The sequence below is a fragment of the Channa argus genome, chromosome 7, assembly GCF_033026475.1.
Source record: "Channa argus isolate prfri chromosome 7, Channa argus male v1.0, whole genome shotgun sequence".
NCBI lineage: Eukaryota > Metazoa > Chordata > Actinopteri > Anabantiformes > Channidae > Channa > Channa argus.
In genome coordinates this window covers 20761691-20782800 of record NC_090203.1, presented here as the reverse complement: position 1 = coordinate 20782800, position 21110 = coordinate 20761691, and the positions used below count along the sequence as shown (strand labels likewise).

General features: G+C 39.6%; 2 protein-coding genes across 6 annotated transcripts; one reads left to right on the top strand and one right to left on the bottom strand.

Annotated features, from left to right (window-relative positions):
• The first annotated feature begins 481 nt into the window (after nt 1-481).
• On the top strand, nt 482-7691 carry ebag9 (estrogen receptor binding site associated antigen 9). Of its 3 annotated transcripts, none has more exons than XM_067510770.1 (7): nt 482-777; nt 1284-1378; nt 2935-3016; nt 3246-3410; nt 4033-4143; nt 4922-5013; nt 5963-7691. In XM_067510770.1, the coding sequence occupies exons 1-7, from the start codon at nt 727-729 to the stop codon at nt 6078-6080; spliced, it is 714 nt and encodes a 237-aa protein (XP_067366871.1). In that variant the 5' UTR covers nt 482-726; the 3' UTR covers nt 6081-7691. The 3 variants fall into 3 exon arrangements, with proteins under 3 accessions (XP_067366871.1, XP_067366873.1, XP_067366874.1); XM_067510772.1 differs by having other exon boundaries at nt 482-797; XM_067510773.1 differs by lacking the exon at nt 1284-1378 and having other exon boundaries at nt 482-797.
• Nucleotides 7692-8771: 1080 nt separating this feature from the next.
• On the bottom strand, nt 8772-19245 carry sybu (syntabulin (syntaxin-interacting)). Of its 3 annotated transcripts, none has more exons than XM_067510767.1 (8): nt 19087-19245; nt 15141-15187; nt 14737-14923; nt 14082-14282; nt 12909-13008; nt 12608-12763; nt 11086-11241; nt 8772-10601 (listed from the first exon to the last, which is right to left on the bottom strand). In XM_067510767.1, the coding sequence occupies exons 2-8, from the start codon at nt 15162-15164 to the stop codon at nt 9440-9442; spliced, it is 1986 nt and encodes a 661-aa protein (XP_067366868.1). In that variant the 5' UTR covers nt 15165-15187; nt 19087-19245; the 3' UTR covers nt 8772-9439. The 3 variants fall into 3 exon arrangements, with proteins under 3 accessions (XP_067366868.1, XP_067366869.1, XP_067366870.1); XM_067510768.1 differs by having other exon boundaries at nt 14737-14917; XM_067510769.1 differs by having other exon boundaries at nt 14082-14228; nt 19087-19244.
• Nucleotides 19246-21110: the final 1865 nt, after the last annotated feature.

Sequence of the window (21110 nt, the reverse complement as noted above, 5' to 3'; positions counted from 1 at the left end):
GTTACAAAAATACACGGCGTATATACAAGCATGTACCGATATTACTTTTTTGGCAAAGAAAAATAACAGCAGCAAACCCTAACTATTTTGCACTATGACATGAAAACATGCTTTTAAAAAAGCAAATATTTTTTGTGACAATAAAGAATGAGCCCCTTCTCACAGATGGTACATGCTGTTTCGCATTATCTGTTATGAGCATGCAGATGTCGCGATTTTGTACTACCAAGTTATGTCACCTAGATTGGTAGAGATGAAACACACAAACCAAGTTTAATTTAATGTGCCTTCTGTCTTTCGTGCTTTAGGTCAATAGAGAGCATACACATTATGATTTGCTCTTTGTACAACTAATGGGCATATTTATTAACAGTATCTGGTTCATAAACAAATTAAAATGTTTACAAGGAAGAAATCCATGTGCAGTGTACTAGAGTGATCCACTTTTCAATAGTACTCGAACGCAGCAGGTTGACGCTGTACTTTTCTGTTCCTGCTCCTCCCAATTCAAAGATGGCAGCCATGGGACAGAGATGAGCGACGACGCAAATTTAGGACTTTTGTCATGAACCCATATTTAGATGTTCAGCTTTTACGTGTTTGGTTTTGTAATGACAAAAATATAAACTATTATTGCCAACGCGTCGCCTTACAGGGCCAATTAATAGATTCAGAAATGCCATGTTTTCCTTTGGGCTAAGCTAGCAAGCAACGCTTTGGAAATAAATGAACTTGGCTCTTCTACCGCACAAGAAGAAAGCAGCTGCTCCGCAAACGGTGTGTGAACATTTTGCAAGGTGGGTTTCGGTTGATACGATGGATAAACGCACAGCAATTGCATAAAACGCTGATTTTTGCTTTAATTTAGCTCAATGCTGGTATCGTTACTGCTTGAAGCATATGTATCGTTAACCTTCACATAGTTCGATTAAAACTACATATTAATCGAAATTGAAAAAAAGAATGTGTAGAAATACTTATTTGTATACTGTCTAAGTCTTAATCTGTTTCCTTTCTATTTTTTGGTGAATTTTGCACAAGTTACAGTTTACTAGCTAAGTTAAAAAGGGCAACGTTAGCATTGTAAGGGCTAGTGTCACAACTGCTCCAGGTTACGATTTAAAATGTTCATGACACGTTATGCCAACACACATCTCTTGGTAAGAACCAGCTACAGTGTCATACTGACATTGCTCTGCTGCAACCTGCTGATCAAAACGAACCAAAACATGTACAGCCTTGACAATCTTAATGCTAATATTTTGTTGTTTCTATCCCACCAGCTAAATTTCATCATGGCCATTACTCAGTTCCGTCTCTTCAAGATCTGCACTTGTCTAGCCAGCTTACTTTCTTTCTTCAAAAGACTGATATGCAGGTAAACACAACTAAAGAGATAACAGCCCAGTACTATTAAAAGGGCTTGACATCAAGCTTTTTCTGGCCCAGAAGCAAAACTTACTTGTCCAAGATAGAAAATACAGGCCTAGTTAAAGATAAATGAAATAAACAGGGATTCGAACAATTATAAATTGGCCTTCTTATATATAAATTATTATATTTTATTACTATGCAGAACATGCAATTAAGTGGTAATAATGTGTAATATATATATAATTGGGGGAACAGTTGCTCAGCCAGTAGAAAGGGTCATGGTCATTAAAGAATATCAAGTTTTATTCCTGTACTAAATAGTCTTAGTTTTGAATCACTGAAGTACTAAATTTGTCTTCAAATGTAAGCTTCTTTTTAAATAAAAGTCCATAATGACTAAAAGATTCAATGTTGTATCTGTATTTCTTGTTTATTGAAAAGGTACAAATAGTGATCACAGGCCATGATAAAGAATTAGAGAATTTCATGAAGAGTAGGAACAAAATGTTTATAACACATTGACATGGTATCAACGAGTAAAATATAATAAGATACACACAGTCAGGAGAGTTATTTCACGCTTTTATTTAATCTAAATAAAATGAAAACTACACTGACATCCTGAATTTAAAAAGACAATTTTAAAATACATATTGCTTACAACAATTAGCTCATTTACTTGAGGATTTTTTGTTGTTACAGATAATTGTAATAAGCATTTGGTCCCTTACATGACTACCAACAGGTGCAGAGATACATAAGGCAGTCGTCCACAGACCACAGGGTCAGTGGTTCAATCCCCAGTTACAGCTATATGTTGAAGTGTCACTGTCGAAGTCACTGAACCCCTAACAACTGTGCAGTGCCGGTCCAAGCCAGGTTGAAATTGAGGAAGGTTGCGTCATGAAGGGCATCCGGCGTAAAAACTGTGCCAAATCAACATGAAAACCTGGTTACTACTCTTTAACATTGCTGTGGCAGTTTACCATAAAATAGCCGCTTACTGTGTGTTTGGAAAGTTTTCAGATTCCCTTTTACTTTTTTTTATTTAGCAGTTGTTCAAAATATTTTTTTCTTCTAAAGATAATTAAGTTAGATACTTACCCTGAGCAAACAGGCAAGTGTTAATGTCAAGCCCTTTCAGTAAAACCCGATTTTATTTAAAAATACAGATACAACCATAAACTTAACCTGAACCAAAATTTGACAGGATTTTCTCCTGGTGAATTTTGAATATATCTGATCCATAGACAATGTAAATAAATTATTTTAAAAAATCAGTTTAGCGATACCAGCTGTTGTCTAGCACCCACCTTTGTATATTTTGGTCAAAATTATGAATTATGACTATATATAAATTATGCAATGTTAAGATTATGACTATAAATTATAACTATGAACCACTGATTCGTGAGTCACTTGTGTGGTGTCATAACAGTAGGATATAGCTAGCATTCAGTTCATGATTTGGGATGAAGGCATTTTCATAGTGTTTTTAAGAATTTCTGCACACCAATGAAAGTTAATCTTGACTTTTTATTTTGTTGTATGACTCTGCAGGAGTGGAAGGGGGCGCAAGCTCAGTGGTGATCAAATAACTCTCCCCACAACAGTGGATTTTTCATCATCGGTACCAAAACAGGTGAGAATTGCATCAACACGCTTACTGATCTCAAACTGAGATGTTCAGCGCCTAGTGATTAGTAGGGTTTGAAGTTTCCCTTTGGATTAGCTAACGACAGACATAATTATTATTTCAATTCTATATAAAGTTGGTGGCTCTACCATGGCTTCAGAAGTGCTCTGCATAGGTGAGAGAATTTGTCTGAATGGCTGTGAACCTCAACTCCAACTTCTTTTTTGTGCTCTAGTCAGCACAGCCAGAAATTGAAGAATGGAGCTCTTGGGATGAAGAAGCACCTACAAGTATTAAGATTGAGGGTGGCAATGGAAACATATCCCCCCCTCCAAACGATGTAGATGAAGAGCCCGACTATTTCAAAGATATGGCCCCCACCATCAGGAAAACACAGAAGGTATGTCATCAACACAGTGCAGCAGGTCCTGTAGTAATTAAAAAGATTAAATACGCCAAATTGAAGATACACACAATTTCTTGAATGCTTTTGTGGGTAGTGAACTAGACATGCTTATAATATCTATATTAACATTATAAAACACAATTTTTCTCTGAAATAACTTTAAACTAAGAAAGTTAATAAAGGAAAAATAATGTAAAATAATATCTTTTTTTCCCCCAGACTGGGTACAAGTACGTGAGATGACTCAAATTAACTAGATCTTAAGAGTTTAGCACAGCAGAGGTTGCATTCGGCTTTACTTTTGTCATCATTGGTTAAACAGCTGTAAACCATAGACATTTTTCCATCTCTCCCCACCTGCGGAGGTGGATATCAAGCAATATCAGATAATATTTTGGGTTCCTTTCTGTGGAAAGGTACCAACACTTTCAGTTACATTAATAAATACAGGACATAATTCGCAAAATTAATGCATCTGCTCAGGCAATACAAATAACATTTGGGATTTGCTTGAAATTTGCCTAATTTTGACATAAACTGTAATTGTAATGGGACCGTAATGCATCACAAAGTGCCTCAGGCTGAGCCCTTTCCTCTCCCTGTGTTTCCACATTAGATATTACTGAAGAAAAGGGAGCCTCTGAACTACTTGGTGCCTGATGGCTCAGCAGGATTCTCCAGCAGACTAGCAGCCTCTCAGGATATGATGACCTTCAGCCCACCCTCAGTGAGTTACAGTTTTATACTCTCTGAATCTGTAGTGTGAAATGAGAAGCAGCTCAGTCTGTCAGCTCTTTATAGTAATTTATGGTAATAGTTTCTTTGGTGTGAAAAATTCATCAAGAACGTAATTGTTGGAAATGACTTAATGACTAAAATAAACTATTTGTATGCGAGTTGTTATATGTGTATAGACTATATTGGTAATACACTTTGCAAAGGCAGATTGCAGTAGAAAGTGTAATACATCTGAAAGTACTGGAATTGAAAGGGACAATAAAACTTGTGGAACTTGTTTCCCTTGTAAAGTGTGTTTAAAGCTGCAGGAGATGAGAGTTTATTACAAATACACTGCTGTGTCATTAGTCCAAATAACTATATGGGGCTTTAACTGAGACCATAATGTCACTTTTTATCCATCCTTCTGGTTAATTAGTTAATACTAATGTCATTAATATATATTTTAATTTGATATTTTATTTATGTTAGGGTTTTTAAGTTTAATTTCAGTAATCTGAACACTTACCCAGTAGTATAAAATAAGTATATATAATATATATAAAATAAGTATAGTAATAGTATATATAAAATAATTAATAATATCTAATTTGCTTACTTTTCAAAAATAATATTGAAAAAGTCACATATTAAAAATAAAATGTCTTAAACAAAAGTCTAGTGAAGAGGAAAGACTATGTAAAATACTAAATCCAGGATTATTAGCTGTGATAATTATTGAAGCATGGTGTTATAGGTGCAGTGACTTCTTTTCGTTTTTATTCCAGGGTGAGTTGGGAGAAATGGACAACTGGCAGGAGAACACAAACGCCTGGGAGGACGAGTCTAATGCCGCCTGGGAGGCAGAGGAGGTGCTCAGGTAATCCGTCAAGAATGTCGCATCTTTTATACAATGCAGAACATATGTGTTTGCTAATACCGGTTTGTCAGGTATTAGTTCACATCTCTAATTTACACATGCGTACAGTATTTAAAAACCATTACAAGAATAACTGCATGAATTGCTTGTGTAAAACAGTGCAATGTGCAATAACGTGTTTATCATTTTTGAACACTTGGGGGCAGCAGAAACACAACATGCATGCATCAAATTATGAACCATAAAGGACTCGCAGCCTATGATGTCATGATGATTCTGAGTGGGTAACACTTGCTTCGTCATTTTTTTGTTAGATTTAGTTTGCATTTTAAAAATTTCCGAGTCGGTTGTGGTGATTTACTTCTGTAATTGTGATGCTGACAGACAGCTGCTTAAGGTAACAGCAGTGATTGACCAAGAAGTCTGAGTCAGAACTAAAACCCAGTCATCTCAGTAATTATATGAGTACGGGTTGCTGTCTCTTAAATATTTTAATTTTAATATATTAGTACAGACTTAGGATCAAAGGTGGCACAGTTGGTAGAATGGCAGCCTATCAACTGTATGGTCTATGGTTTGTGCTCCAACTCCCACCTGGCCACATGTCAAAGTGTCTCTAGGCAAGACACAAAACCCCCAAACTGCCAGATGTTCAATCAGACGTTGAGGTTGCCAGCGCACATCTAAATAATAATAATAATAATAATAATAATAATAATAATAATAATTAATTATAATTATTATTATTATTATTATTATTTTTTTTATTATTATTATTATTATTATATGTTCTGTCTGTACATGTACTCGTTTGCCAGCAGGTGAGAGTCTAGCCCACATGTTAGGGTACGAGGAACAAGTTTTTTGTTTTGTTTTTTTTCTCACTCCTTTTACTGATGTAATCTTTAACTACACTGCTTGCAATCATGGATGTTTCTTCATTTACCAGACAACAGAAGATCGCTGAGAGAGAGAAGCGTTCCATGGAACAGCAGAGGAAGAAGATGGAAAAAGAGGCTCAGAGAATGATGAAAAAGGATCAGAAGATCGCCGTCAAGCTCTCTTAACATTTAAAAAATCTCATGTGAGCCAAAGGAGAATGGAAAGGACGCTGAATCAGTCATTTTGTCTTTACAGTCATCTAACTGAACAGGATTATCACCCGACACTACTTTTCTGTTAGCCCACTGTCATGTTTCTCCAGTTTGATTTCACCAGCAACCATTTTACTGTTTTCCATTTGCATCAGAGTAAAAAAAAAACACACACATAATTCTTAAGGGCAGATAACATACCTTGGCAAGGTCTTCAACTGGGGCTACATTTCCACAGACCAGGCCACTTTAGATTAAGGGTAAAATGCAGCATTGGACAATGTCATTTAAATTCTGATTAAGTCTTTCAGGTAGCTTATTTTGCTTTTCCCAGGAAAATGTGTAAATAAAGTGGCCACTATGCTACATTTTGAAACTGAGATAGGGAGTCCAATTATTTTTCTTTGTCTTATTTATAACCTTAAAGGACAAAGGAGTGTAATTAATTTTAAGGATCACTCTATCACAGTGACATCCCTTGGGGTTTGCTTGATTGTGTTTTTTATATTTGTCTTTCTTTGCCTGAACAGTTTGTTTTCTCTAATCAATGTTGTTTAATATTTCAAGTTATCTCCTTGTGCTGTGCAGACCTTTTCACACTGGAAGGCTGAAGGTTTTCAAAATGAGTAAGGATAATTGACCATAGGCTACACAGAAATAATCTAGCCCAACTCTAAATGTTAGCTGTGGGTTCCTATGGTAATCTCATAGCTACTGATCTGCCATTCATTCTCCTGTCAGCTTTTGAAGGAAAACGTCCAGTGATCACTGCATTCATGTGTTTTTGTCTTTATAAATATAGATCACTGTCTACATAGACTGGTTATCTTGGCCAAAAGAAGATTTAAAAAAATATATATATATATATTCTTGCTTCTTTTGTTATTTCAAAAATGAAGCTTAAAGGTAATTTTTTTTTTTTACATTCTGATATGCATCATTGTATGAAAATTACTTGTCAGTGTCAGAAAATGGCAAGCTGTTGGTGGCAGAAATGTGCAGACACGATAGAAAGTCTTTAGTAGTTTAGTCCATGACGTCTGATAAATGGTTTGAAATGGGGCAAACTGCTGTGTTGAATTTTACCATTTACAAAGCTTTGCAAGTTGTGTGACCTTATGCTAATACGGAGTTAATGTTATCTATCAAATTGCTTATTGACACACTCACAAGTGCTGAGTGTTAAGACTGATTATCACATGAATATTAGAGCATGATCAAGCCAGAGAGTCTAATTGAAAGTAGGCGTTAATTTTAAGGGAATTCAGCAAAGTATCAATGTGATTAGTGTTTTCCTTGGAAACACTAATCCCAACTGTTTTCAGTGAAAAAAAGCTGCGTGTTGATCTATGTTTTCATTGCGCATCTACGTTTTCCAAAAATGAATCACAAAGACCCCATTGTTTTGGCATCCCCCTTTCACACAGATGAGTCCAACTTCACACTGTAAGATTTGATTGACCACAAACAGGGACTTACAGTGAAGTTATCCAGAAGCTTGATTCAGAAGGTTTGGCAGATTGTACAGTATGCCTGCTGTATTGGTCCTACACAGGTTTTTAATAAAAAATAATTTGATTCATACCTCCAGATGTGACTAACTCATGAGTCTTCTGCTTGTAATTTCACCGATCTGTTTGCCATGGTAGAGTAATGGCACGACTCGAAGGATTGCAATGGTTTGATCACACCATCTCATATTGAGCTATATCAATAATGATTTGGATGGATTGCCAGGGAATCATGTAAAGAAATTCAGTTCTAAGAAGAGGAAACCTTTTAACTCAGATGGATGATTCTTTGACCCACCATGATGTTGACAACTGAAACGATGGATTGTTTTTACATTTGGTTTGGGTTAGATGTTATTTGTACGGCACAGCCTGAATTGAAGGACAATTGTCGTTACTCATCAGTCCCCCATCATAATGATGCCACTCCCATCTGCCTGGGGACACTGCCTCCCTGCCAAACCTCTGAGAGACTGACCCACTTTCAAAAAAAGGAAAATGCACATCATCAGTCTTTAGAAAGGGAGCGAGTTACATGGGTTAACAATGATCCTTAAAAGCTGGGGAAACCATGCTGTTACTAAGAGCTTATATGCAACACTGATGTGTCATTAAGCCTGACATTGGTGCACACATTTAAAATAGAATTTAATGACGCAGTCTGAGAGGTCATGGCTACGCAACTCAAGATACATTGGGAGAAGTACAAAAAAAATAAAGTAATCATAGCAGAAGATGGCGAGTGTAATTTCATTTAGACTATTTTACAATTAATGACTAGATGTTATGTGATAGACTTAAAGCTGCTCAGGTGCTGACCCAGTTTTTTGTGCTGTAAGGGTACACGCAGCATTTATGGGCCTCAGAGATTCCGGTAAAGAGGATCTAATGCACTTTACATTGTCCACACCCCGAGCAACATCTAAAAGTACAAACCAGGAAAGCTTTTACGTAAGCTGGCTGTCAGAACACGGTGTGGTCGCAGTTGAGTTCAGCATTTCCTTTTTTTCATTATTTATGTGAACATCTTGCACATCTGGAGAGACTCTGGCTCACCCAGTCTTCGCTAACTTACCAAAAGGCCTATTACATAAGTCAAGTTACCCCACGAAAAGCATGAAACTGCCAAAAACAACAAGTGACAACAAACAGGCTGATTTATCATGCTTTAATAAATGTACCAGGACATTTGATGTAAACCACTAGTATTGCACATAGTTCAGGCACATAACAAGTGTCAGTTTCTTTGAAGCATCAACTTATTTCTATGAACAATACACAGGCTGTACCGAATAAAGCTCTACTCCCAAGTAGGAAACAAAACAAAACCCAAAAAAAAAAAAACAAAATACACATAGTTCTTCATACTTCACAAAGAAAACATTTGACTCACATTAAAGCTTTGGCTGAAGGTTTAGGGTTTCCTTAATAACTCAAAACTGTTTAAATTCCAAAAACCATTAAACAGAAACCAATATTCAATCTTTCATGTTCTAAAATCCTCATAACAACAAAGATCTTTTAAACACAAGGACAACTAGGGACACAACAGGACAATGATAACATAACCATCTACCCAGATGATTACCTTCTACATGAAATGATAAATACATATATAACCCCTGTTACAAATGTTCCCTTTCATGTCACCATTATTCTTCGACTCATGGTAACTTTACAGTGCAAAGTAACAGTGTTGGAACCAACACAACTGCATTGATAAAGTGTTAAACAAAAAAAACAAATCTCACCAATATTCTTGACAAGATGCTTAAGTGCTTTTAGTTCAAGGTTAGGTGTGTGCATGCAGGTTAGAAGCCACTATGCCCTGTGAGCGACCTGACGAAGAGAGTGCAATCCCATGACGCAACAGCCCCGGATAAGGGCGGCGATGTTGTACACTGGAGCGCTTCCATCCACGCCGTGTCTTGAGTAGAGCCATGCCACCGTGGGCAACACAGGGGCTGCTACTGCGACCAGATCCACCAACAAACTGTTGCTCCAGTAACGCTTGCCGACCACATCCAGTCCTGGTGACATGCATGGTTCCTCCTCACAGACACGAAAGTCTAGCTCCTCCATGAACCGTCGACTCTGCGTGAGCTCCGAGCAGCACATGCCAGAGCAGGTGGAGCGGTTGCTTCCCTCTGGAGGAGCAGGGCTGGGCATGCTGGGTGGGGAAGCTGTTGAGTAGGACACACTGTCAGTAGTGGTGCACGGGTTTGCGAGGCCCAGTTTTCGGCTGGAGGCTGATAGAGCTGCATCCACTGCTGTTGACCCATGGAACTTCAGCAGCTGTAATAGCAGAGCCTGCAGGTCTGGAGACAGGGACAGTACATCAGTCTGGGTTACTTTATCTTCAGTGATGTGCTGGGAAGTTGTGCTGGAAAAGATCCTGGCAGGAGTGGGAACTGCACTTGGTGAAGCTGTTGGGGATGCAGTGGATGACAGTGCAGAAACCTCAGGCCCAGACTCTGGCCCAGCCACCAGCTTGACACTAGAGTCCCGACTGAAATCCACCACTGTGGACATGAAGACCTGCTCCAAAATGTCATCTCTGTTGGCCAACTCGTCATTTACCAGCAGCCCACTGTCTGCCATTGCCTCTGCCCCTTGATCTTCCATCTCCACCCCCCCCTCTTCTTCCCCCAACATCTTTTTCCCACCACTATCGGGACTGTCACAGATGAAATCCAAAGTGGTTTCATCTTGGAGGTTGGAGCCACTTTGGGCAAGCTCCATGCTTTGCAGCAGGGATTCCAGCTTCCTGTTTTGGATGTTGATGTCAATGAAGTACTTCTGTATTCCCTTATCCTTCTCCATCAGGCTGCTCTTCATGGTTTCCACCACTTGACGCAGCTGCTTAATCTCTTTGCGAGCCTCTTTGAGTGACAGCTGAGCTTCTACCCGGTGACATTCTTCTTCAATCCAGTCTTCCCTCATTCTGCTGAGCTGCGCCTTTAGCTCCTCAATCTCTGTCTCTCTGATAAAAGAAAATACCTAGTTATTTGAAAAGTTTAAGAATGGTTTGAAAATGTGTGGCTTCCATATCCTGTCATGGCCTGGTTGGCCATGGATTAATCCAGATAAGTATCTTTAAAGGTCAGTAATCATCATGTTGTGGTTGTGAATTTTGTAGTTTCATTTTTCTGATGTATCAGTCTTCAAGAATGTACATGTATAATGCATCATGTGTCAAATTGTGTTGTACAAGACAAAGCAGGTAAATCATTCAGCATAAGGTTTAAATAGGTTGCCCAATCTTGTGGACAAAATTCTTACAAAATCTAAGTTTAGGACAATAGGATTGTCCCCCCGCCCCGGGGTTTAAACTTGGGATGGACAGTAACAGTTGAGCAGAATGGCAGAATCCAGGAATTTCATGATAGAACCCCTGTTATCAAGTCCTAAAACCATAAGCAGCAACAGAAACACTGGAGCTACTGTCCTGCTAAATCTCAACTAACCTGTCACGAACCCTGTTCTCAGACTCCAACAGCTTGGTCTTTAGGTGTCTGATGGCCAGTTCCTTCTGCTGTAGAGGGGTAAGGTACTGCTCGGGGTTGGGGGGTCTGATCCCATGGTTGTCTCCGCAGGAGTGGTAGTGAACCAGGCTCACTCCTCTGTCGGGTACAAATATAGGTGGCATTAGTGAAAGACCAACTTTACTCCTGCAGAAACCACCACATCCATCAATGCCTGATGAGACAGGTTGGAGCAACAGCAAGAAAAAAAAACGATTTAATGCTTAAAAGTAAAATTGCTCCCTGTAGAAGGTAATTAGTCTGGTTGAGAGAGTGCTGTCTGGGCAGATGCTCTCTGAAGCCTGGAATTACTGTCTGACACAGGATTACTGTCTTGCAGACTAGAGAAAAAAAAAAAACCCTGAAATGCTGGTTTATCTAAATACAAGCAGTGTTAGCAAGAAAAGAACTAATCTTACTAGCTACATTTTAATTGCACTAGCCCTCACATGCCCTCTGTGTGCCCTTTCATGCTCAAAGAGAACTGATAAAAAAGGATGAGTGGGTGGGTTTTCACACTATGCAAAGCAGCAACTCTGCTTTGCATATTGTGCCCCCCCTGCAGCCTCAAACCATCACAATATCCTGGGAACCTGGGATACTTGAGGTCTTTACATGAGCACACTGCATCCCTGCCAAAAATAGAAACAGCCCAGGAGAAGGTAGCACATGAAGAGATGTCACACGATGCTTAGCTGGGCAGAGGAAAGCTGACAGCCAAATGTCTTGAAGTGACAACAAAGCAAAGTAGCGATGCATTTAAGGAAGCTGTAAACATGAGCTAAAGAGGACAGATTCTGATCCTGCATAAACACTCAAAATACATGGGCTTAATGTTTGTCACTTATGCTGCAGAGAGAGGATTTTAGGTCCAACTGTTTGCACAATGGAGCAGAAAAACATTAAGTAAACCTTCCAAGTTATATTCCACCTGAAGCACAAAGTCAGAAATTCATGGTGGTCCCAAATATTTGAGCTTAGGGTTACTCAGTGCACATACTGGTTCTGCTAGTCTGAAAAATTTATGACCTTCTACTCCCCTCCAAACCACATTACATACACCCTAATCCAGTTATGAGTTGGCTGCAGCCAGTAGGGTCACAGTCTGGCTACTATAGTCGGACATTTGCTTTGTTAAATCCTCATTAATTCCAACCACAGCCAAATCATGACCAATATAATCCAAGCCTGCTGCAAGGGAGGAAATGATAAAACAGTAAGCTTAATCCAGCCACCCACTCAATCATGGCTGTGCTGCACATTGGCCTGGGCCACAGTCCAAATCTCCCCATCTCCAAAATCTACTCTTTGCCCTAAGGCAAAGCAAGTTGGATATGAATCCAAGTGGAGAAACATCAAAACGTTTGACATTGCCAGTAGATTGTAACAACTGATTAGAATATTTTACCCCAAACCCCAATCCTGTGATTTTAATAATGCATGTTGTGAAAGTAATGTGTGGCACCTGGAGGTGGGGCTGGAGTTGCAGCTGCTGCTGTTGGTGGTTGAAGCAGCAGCTCTGGGCGGAGTTCTGTAGGGAGCATAGAGCTCTGCATCATGGTTGGCTGTAGGGCTCCCAACTGGTTTGAACACTGGGAGCGGTCTGATGCGTGCTCCACGACTTTAAAAAAAAAACCATACAAAACACATGGAGAAATCAATGAGTTATCGATTCCAAAACAGTACATTACGTTTTATTTATAGACACTTCTGAGTTCAAATGTAGCTTAAAAGCATTTTTAATTTTTGTTGCTATAAGCAAATACCTTCGTGAAGTAGCTTTCTTTCCAGCTGCATTAAAAGTGAGGCTCTCTCTGGCCTTCAGGCTCCCTGTGCTGCTGGAAGAGCTGAAGTCGGCCTCACTACCTGCAGAGAGAAGCATCATTAGCTGAGGAGATCCTGTAGCTTTTAAATGTTTAAAAATCAAAAAAATTATTCATTACTATTACAATATTTGTAGCCAATTTTTCATATCAGTTCCTCTTTGTGCCTAGTTTAATAGGCACCCATAATTTTTGTACTGCTCGGATCAGGACTATCATATTTCACATTCTGTAAGCACAACTTCCATAAAGCCTCACTGATGGAGGAAATAAACAGACAGCACAGTCTCTACAAAAACACTCAAAAAACAGCTCCTTGGATGCGCTACTCCCCATAATCCAGACTTTGTTAGATTAATGTGGTTTAAAAGACCTGGACACACAGATCAAATGCTTCATGTGATTTCAAACGGCTTTAAAACTAAACAAACATTCAGCTACTGTCTGTAAACCAAATTTTGAATGCTGCAGAAACTGTGTGTAGAAGCACATTAGGTAAACAGAGACAAATCTGATTAATAAATAAAGGGTAAATTCAAAATCATACCTGAAAAGCATCTTTTACCTTCAAACAAAACCATATTACTGTGTCCAGTAAAGACTGCGACAAACAAAATAGCTCGAAACTACGTGATCCTCCACCACTCGGTGAGCCAAGCAAGCATCTGCACACTGAGTCTCCTAATCAGCCTAATTGGCTGAGCTCCCCAACATTTTCCTCAACCAATCAGATTTCCTCCCCATTGTGACTGAAGATCAAGCAGTTGGTCCTCATCACCCAAAGATTCAAAGAGAGGAAATTAAATGTTGGGATGAAGTTTTAGTAGTGAACAGAGATGACAATGCATTACAGTTACTATCCTACTTTTTGGCAAACAGCTGCAATGTTTGTTGACATCAGAAAGCCTGGAAATCTGTCAGATGCTGACATGACAAACTGTTTTTGCACTTTAGCCTTTGGGGACCACTGCCATGCAGAAGTATATGCATGAAGTGTTGTAGCTGTAAACTTACAAAAATGAAAACTATCACCACGCAGCTCATTGACGCTACAGGCCCAAATTGAAGATTTTAAAAGTTTTTCTTCGGTTTATCTTTGTAAGCGTATTCTCTCACCTCTGGTTTTCATGGCCGACCGCAGCTCCCTCTTGTGCCTGGGTGCGCTCCGTGGTTCTCCGCTCCATTCTGCCATCACTCTCACCCTCTTCACTTTGGTCTTGCGTTCAGGGAGTATCGGTGAGCCGTGGGCACTCTGCTCTGAGCCTGACGGAGTTTTGGAGGGGGACACAGACTGACTAGTGGGGCAGCCAGTGTCATCTATTGTAGACAGGCACACAGACAGTACCAGCCAAGAACAGGCAGCGCAGTGTTCGCAGGCAACGAACACAAATATTCGATCAGAGTTCAAAGTTCTCGCCCTGGTGTTATTTGACAGATAGCAGCTACTACAGCTGCTCGTCACTTTCCTAAACTAGCTGTCGAGCTGTTTCTGTGCTGTGGTGTTCATACACACACACACACAAACACACACGTATATCGTACGCACACAAAATCTCTGCTCTGTTTGCTAGGAGACCAAGTTCAACTGAGCATAAAATATAAATGGATGCATTTCCTGTTTGAACGTGCCCGACCTGCATGTCTTGCTAAAAAAATGATGATGTTTACCCAAGAATGTTAGGATTCAGTTTCTTCTATGACAGCCTGTAAATAGTGCTGCTTTGACGCCTGTTAACTCGGCCATTCTTGAGACGGGAGCTGACGTTCTTACCAGAGCAAAAGCTGTTGGTGCTGATGGTTCTCTTGGAGTGATCTGAGCTGAGGTCGCACTCCTTGCCCTCCTCCTCTGAAAAAGGTGAATCCGACAGAGGTGACCCTTTCTCCTTTGGTCGGAAAGGATGGAGGACCAAACGTGGGATGCGGCTGCGGGGGCTTCGTTTCTCTGGGGACTTCTTTTGCTTGTTAAAGAAACAACTGTCAGAACTAAAAGTGGAAATGCAGCACTGCACAAATTCATCTCTAGGTAAATCTATAGATAATTCTATAGTTTGCCCATTTTATCTTAAGTTTATTCTCACTATATGTCAGCAAAAATGGGGAAAGAATGACACTTGTGTGTGTAAAGTAGCTAACCTGGCAAAGCATTTCATAATGTTCTATCACCAAAAGACTCACCTCATATTCTTGGAATGGTCCCATTGTGCTCCACAAAGTCTCTTAGCCTGAGAAAGGAAAAAGGAAAAAATCAGCTGGCAGCAATTTGATGGGAACTCAGACCCTTAATATATACAGGAGCCCTCTGTCTGAGCTCTGTTACCCCCCCTAAATCCCAGCCACCAAGACAACCACAGCCACACACACACACACACACAGACCCTCCCTGCCTGGTAGAGATGGCACTAGAATCCCCAAGCCAGCGATGACCTACACACTCTGAATTTGTGACAAACAGAAATGCACCTCTCCTAAACATAGAGTAGACATCTAATAAACACAGAAGGAAACTGAATTATCATCAATTTTCTTTGCAACATTTTTTTTCTTTTTCACTTCTTATTTTTGTAAAAGTTTCTTCTGGACCATATGTTTTACATTTATGTTAACAGCAGCATCAAATTCAGCACTGTTTAAAATCCATTTTCTCAGTGGAGCACAAGTTTTGTATTTCATTTTAGAGCCTTTACTTAAGTAAAACATTGTAGTATTTTTTTAAGCAAGTACTTGTACTTTTACTGGAATATTGAACTCATGAATGTCTAACAACTATCAGTATATGTTGAGATGCATCACTGAAAAAGTTAAACCTGCTGGTGATGGAAGAGGAAATATTCCAGGATTACCATGTCATTCGAATTTAAACCCAAGGGATGTTCAATGTCTGTACCAAAATGAATGGCCATCCATCTAATTGCTGCTGAGACCACAGTGGTGAACCAAGTCACTAAGACTCATATTTCCATTCACACAGAAATGCTTATCGAATGGTGAAGACAGAGTGAAAGAGATAAGAACATTTTTAAAAAAAGAACAGATTTAAAATAACTCGTCTACCTCATTTAGCAGTACTTTTTAAAGAACGGAGAATCATCAGAAGATTATACAGATACAGCTAAAATGAGGAATGGCAAATGCAGCTCTTGTATTGAGCCTTTTTAATAAAATTGATTGATTGGATCAAACTAATCAGATATGAAGCACAGTAATGGATGAAAGGTGCCACACTTCACTATGTAATTCAATGAGCAGCTTTCTGTGTAAGAAGTGTGGAGATATAATTCATGGTTCAGCAATATTACACCCCCTTTAGAAGTAGAAGCCAAAGTAGAAATAAAGGCAGGTTTGCTGCTGAACTTTCTGTTTCATAAATGCAAAATTATACAAGGAACAAACATCTCTTACTTTAGATCTAAATTATTCAGTATTCTTCTCATGCTTGAGTGAACTTTATTCCTCTGGCCTCTTGACTGCCTCAGCACCATCACCAAAGCGGGGCAGTTGCATAAGTGGATAAGTGATTTTCTTTTTTCTTTATTTGCATTAGGGATGATGTAAATGACCTCAAGGCCTATGTGTTGATCTCACATCAATGAGCTCAAACCTATTTTCCTCAGCTTCATCCAGATGGTACTTTTTTTTTTTTTTTGTGCAGGATGGATGCCAGCCCTTCCTTAATCATCTGGATTCCCCAATCTGCCCTCCATCAGCGACAGAATATCTCTGCATGATGACCTAATATAAGTAATATAATTCCCTGTATGAGCAGCTACACTTTGCTAATTCCTTTTTTTTAGATGCCAAAGACCAAAGAGGATTGCAGAAATAGACTCAGCGTTTCATGGGAATCAGTCTCCACCTCCTATTATGAGAATCAAAAATAGATCAGAGCACTGGGTGGTCTGCACCACCTTGCCTGCAGTTTCACTTTTCTTTTGAGTTTCTGCAACCCCACCAACATGCAGAGTATCATCTTATCATACTGTAGCAATGCACACACACTGACACCACAGAATCTGATTATATGCACCAAGCATGTCTGAGCAACCAGGGATGTGCCCTAGCAACAGTCTTAGTAACCCAGGGAAAACGATGCACCAAAATCTCCAGATACATGAAAAGAATTACTAGTAAATCTGTGGCGAGTGAAGGCTTCTGGTGCTCATCCTGAGATGTTGTCCTTCACTGAGAAAATATCTTGAATGTGCTGAAGTGACGCGGGGGTGTTCACCATTCAGCTGTACAGTGCTTTTCTCAGAATGAATGAACATTCTGTCCTTGAGCCCGCAGGCATGAGAACAGGAGAATATTTATTCTTAAACAAGTGCTACTGACTTTCATTTTCACCTGACTCTATCACATGATATATATTGGAATTTATATCAAACATTTGTCACAAACGTCTTACAAGGGATGCAATAAAGCAGATTTCTAAACATGTAAAACAAGCAAATAACAGTTTCTAAGACAGGTAGTAATAATGGCAGCTGGTCAACAAATATCTCACAATAAACTCGGATTAATAAAAGTGCAGATGTCAAGCGTAGAAAAGAATCACGAGCTGAGGTGAATAATTCGATGACCGGGGTGTGGTTAAGAGGAGACAGATTTGTGTGGGGTTTGGCTTCATTTTGGTCTCATGCAGTTACAAGCAGCCACGTGACATAACATCATATCCACTGATCAGCTTTAGCATCATTATCATCTTCCTTAATGTTAATGTTAAAGATCATCCAAGAGCTTGAAAGCCAAAACCCTGCCGTGTGTTTGGACGCTACCCTTCGTATGCTCTGTTAGCAACTCTGTGCCTGTTTCCATTGTAAGCTCGCTTACTGTAGTCTTATCCTGAGCTAGACCCTATGCAGTCACTTCTCTCTTTGACACCAGACATTGTTGATTGGCTACCTGCTGAGAAGCAGCCTAAGCATGATCTAAGTTGCAAATACAGGCTGTTCAGCCAGAGAGCCAAACTTCCTGTGGTCCACAGTCACTCCCAAAACTCTTCCAAATTTAAGCATGGAGGGAGGGCACAGCTTTACAATGTACTGGGGAAGAAAGACTTGGATAAAAGCTGTCAGCTTGATGCTGAGTGAATGTGGACACGACTGGTAAACAGGCTTTAAGCCTCTACTTGAGTTATTTCCTCTATCCAGATGGTTAGACTTTTAAAACAGCATGGAGTGGGTGTGAATAATAATTCCCTTAATCCATCCTACGCTATGTGGGTTCTTATGTTTCTGTCCATGCACAGAGAAAGAAATATTATTGCACTTTAATGTTAACCCTATGATGCCTCGGTTCAGGGCGTTATTGAGGTGTCACGTTGTATAATGATGACATTTGATAAATGGCAGCATCTACACCACATGCTCCATTTTTATCCTTATGCAAATGCAGAAAACATTAACTGTGTAATTTTCCGCAGGTTTATTATTTTTTGAGTAGCATGTCATTCTCTGAGCTCACCGAGTTGTCTCTGTCACTTTCAGGATTCATTAGTAGGCATCAGGTCTATTAAAATGGAATTTCAGAAAATGATGTCTTGGCAGTATATAAAATATTTATTAGAAACAAGCAGCTGCTTTGAGAACCCAGTTTTACATTGTAACGTTACTGTGCTGTTAGAAATAGCCTACATGAAATTCTCACAATAAACTTTCCGTCATTAAAACCCGACCACTGTGCCAACCAAGGAACCTGTCTTTGCACGCAGATCACTCTCATTAGATTTTCGTATCCTGATATCGCAGTAGCACCATTGTTTTCATTAAATAGCTTCTGTTACATGTCACCGTGCAGTAATGGGATTTTGGTTTTCTCATCTGGCGCCCCCACAGTTACTGCCGTTGTTTTTCTGTTTTGGTGCGTGGATTCGTCTAGAAATGAAGATATGCAAAACAAATGGTGATGTAAACAACCCAAAATTTATCCTGCAGCATCCGAACAAACAGGACTTGTGCGGATATTCAGATAGTCTACAAAGAAACACCAGTGTCTGAACTTGGAAACATCGCCTCGTCAGCTCACCTGCTCCCATCCTGTTAGTTGATGATAATAAAAGATTGATTTGATTATTCTTTTTTGTTTTTTTTGTTTTTAAAAAAAGGAAAACACATAAACCGCTTGCCTGGATGATGGATGTTGTTCCTCCCGGGGATAAAAAGCGATGCGCGTTTATCGGTGAAACACAAAGAATCGTTGCGCTGTTACTGATGCTGCTCCTCTGGTGCCAGCCTCTGCTCTGTTCTGCTCTGCTGTTTGGATGTTGGGGTGGAGGAGAGCAGTATGTGTGTGTGTGTGTGTGTGTGTGTGTGTGTGTGCGTGCGCGCACGTCGAGGACACACACGATTGGACAAGCAGCGTGTGTTATATAACGCGTGAAGCGTTACTTAACCGACGACCCCAGGCTGCAGACGGGCTGGCACATTATGGGTCCTGACATGTTTGGCGATTTCTGGCTACATTTGAAATAAATTGAATTACCCACGATTGTTATTTAACACATTTAGAAATAGCTTGCACATGCGATATTACACTTTACATCCATGGCCCAACAGTTTGTGCCTGGATTCATAGTAATGTTTTTTTAATCCTAATTTTACTTTAAGGCAATGATGTCGGTGACGGGGACATTATCACGATGACACAGGGCTGGTATTTGTCCAACACATACAAAATGTCTGTGTGTGCACGAAGACAAACGCAGTGTGATGAGATGCTCTCGGTGACAGCCTGTGTTGGCTCTCCATGGTGCTGAAATCACCTTTCTATCACTATTGTGCCTGTGCTTGAAATAGCACATTAAAGAAACAGTGTGTATGAAAACGAGTGCCAAAAAAAAAAATAAAAAATTAAATAAATAAAAAAATGCAACAGAAAAACAAGTGCAGTCTGTTTTTCATCATTTTTAAGTGCGTCAAACTGGACGGTGAGGAAGCAGTGGACACTGAGTCCAACGTTGGCACGCTTGTCTTCTTGTCATCACTGAGGCCCTCTGCTGGAGCTGCTACACACTGTTACATAATCTCTACAAAGTATGTTGACATATATTTGTCTCCTTGATCTGTGTCACTGCCAGTGACGGAGTTTGAGAAAATGCCCTTTGGGTACAGACTGGTAAGCTCCCATCCTAGATTATACATAAGGCACATATTTGGCATCATTTTGTAGCAAGTTTTGTTGTTAGACATCTTTTTTTTTGGTCATTTTTCAATAGTTCATTGTCATCTGCGTGTTACAGAGTGGCCTCCTGGCCTCTAGGCTGCTGGACTCGGGCTTGTTTAGTAATCCATGGTCACTGGATTCTGTGCTTTACTATGATTTATTTTGCTCTGGAAAAATGTCCCACTGCAACATTGACACTGTTCTGCAATGAATTCAATTCGCAACCAATAAACCAAGTCTTTAAAATTCTAAATGCACATGGAACTTTCATGTTTGTTCATGATGCAAAACAAAATGCTTTTACAAGTGATTGTGGCCTTTCTTTGTTCAGTGATCGGTACTTTTGGACCGCGTGAAAGCAATAGTTGTTTTAGAAGACAAGATCATCCACATGGACTGCTCAGCAGGCCTTAAGGTGAGTCTTACAAATGTTATTCTAATGCCTGGCTATAGATGTGATACACTATGTGGGAGTTAGAGAACAAATTGGAAACGATCGTGGGTGGATAAGAAGTGTCTTTGCTATTAAAATCTCTTTGTGATAACTTTATATCTTATTTAGGTGGTTTTGTCGTCTGCTTTTGCTTTGTTGTCTGTTTTAATCATTTTGCCTATTTTTGGTCATTTTATGTCTGTTTTTAGTTATCATTTACTAATCGTTGAGTTTTTTTTTGTTTTTTTTTTTGGTTGGTTTGCATCTCTTTGTGGTCATTTTGTGTCTTTTAATGAAGCTCTTTCAAACAAGAAACAGGACCTTCAGAGGCTCTGACCCGTGATCCCTCTGACCTCTTAGGCTCCTAGACTTGCCCCATTCGATGTTCCCCGATGACCTAAATGCAGCATTTGTCCTCGTTTTTTAATGTTCTACTTTTATGGGATACACTTGGTTGTAATAAAGGCAAATGACCACTAGATGTCACTAGTGTTATTGAAACTGCATTTAATGAATTATCCCCACACTGAGACTAATCGTTTTGTCTTCGGCGT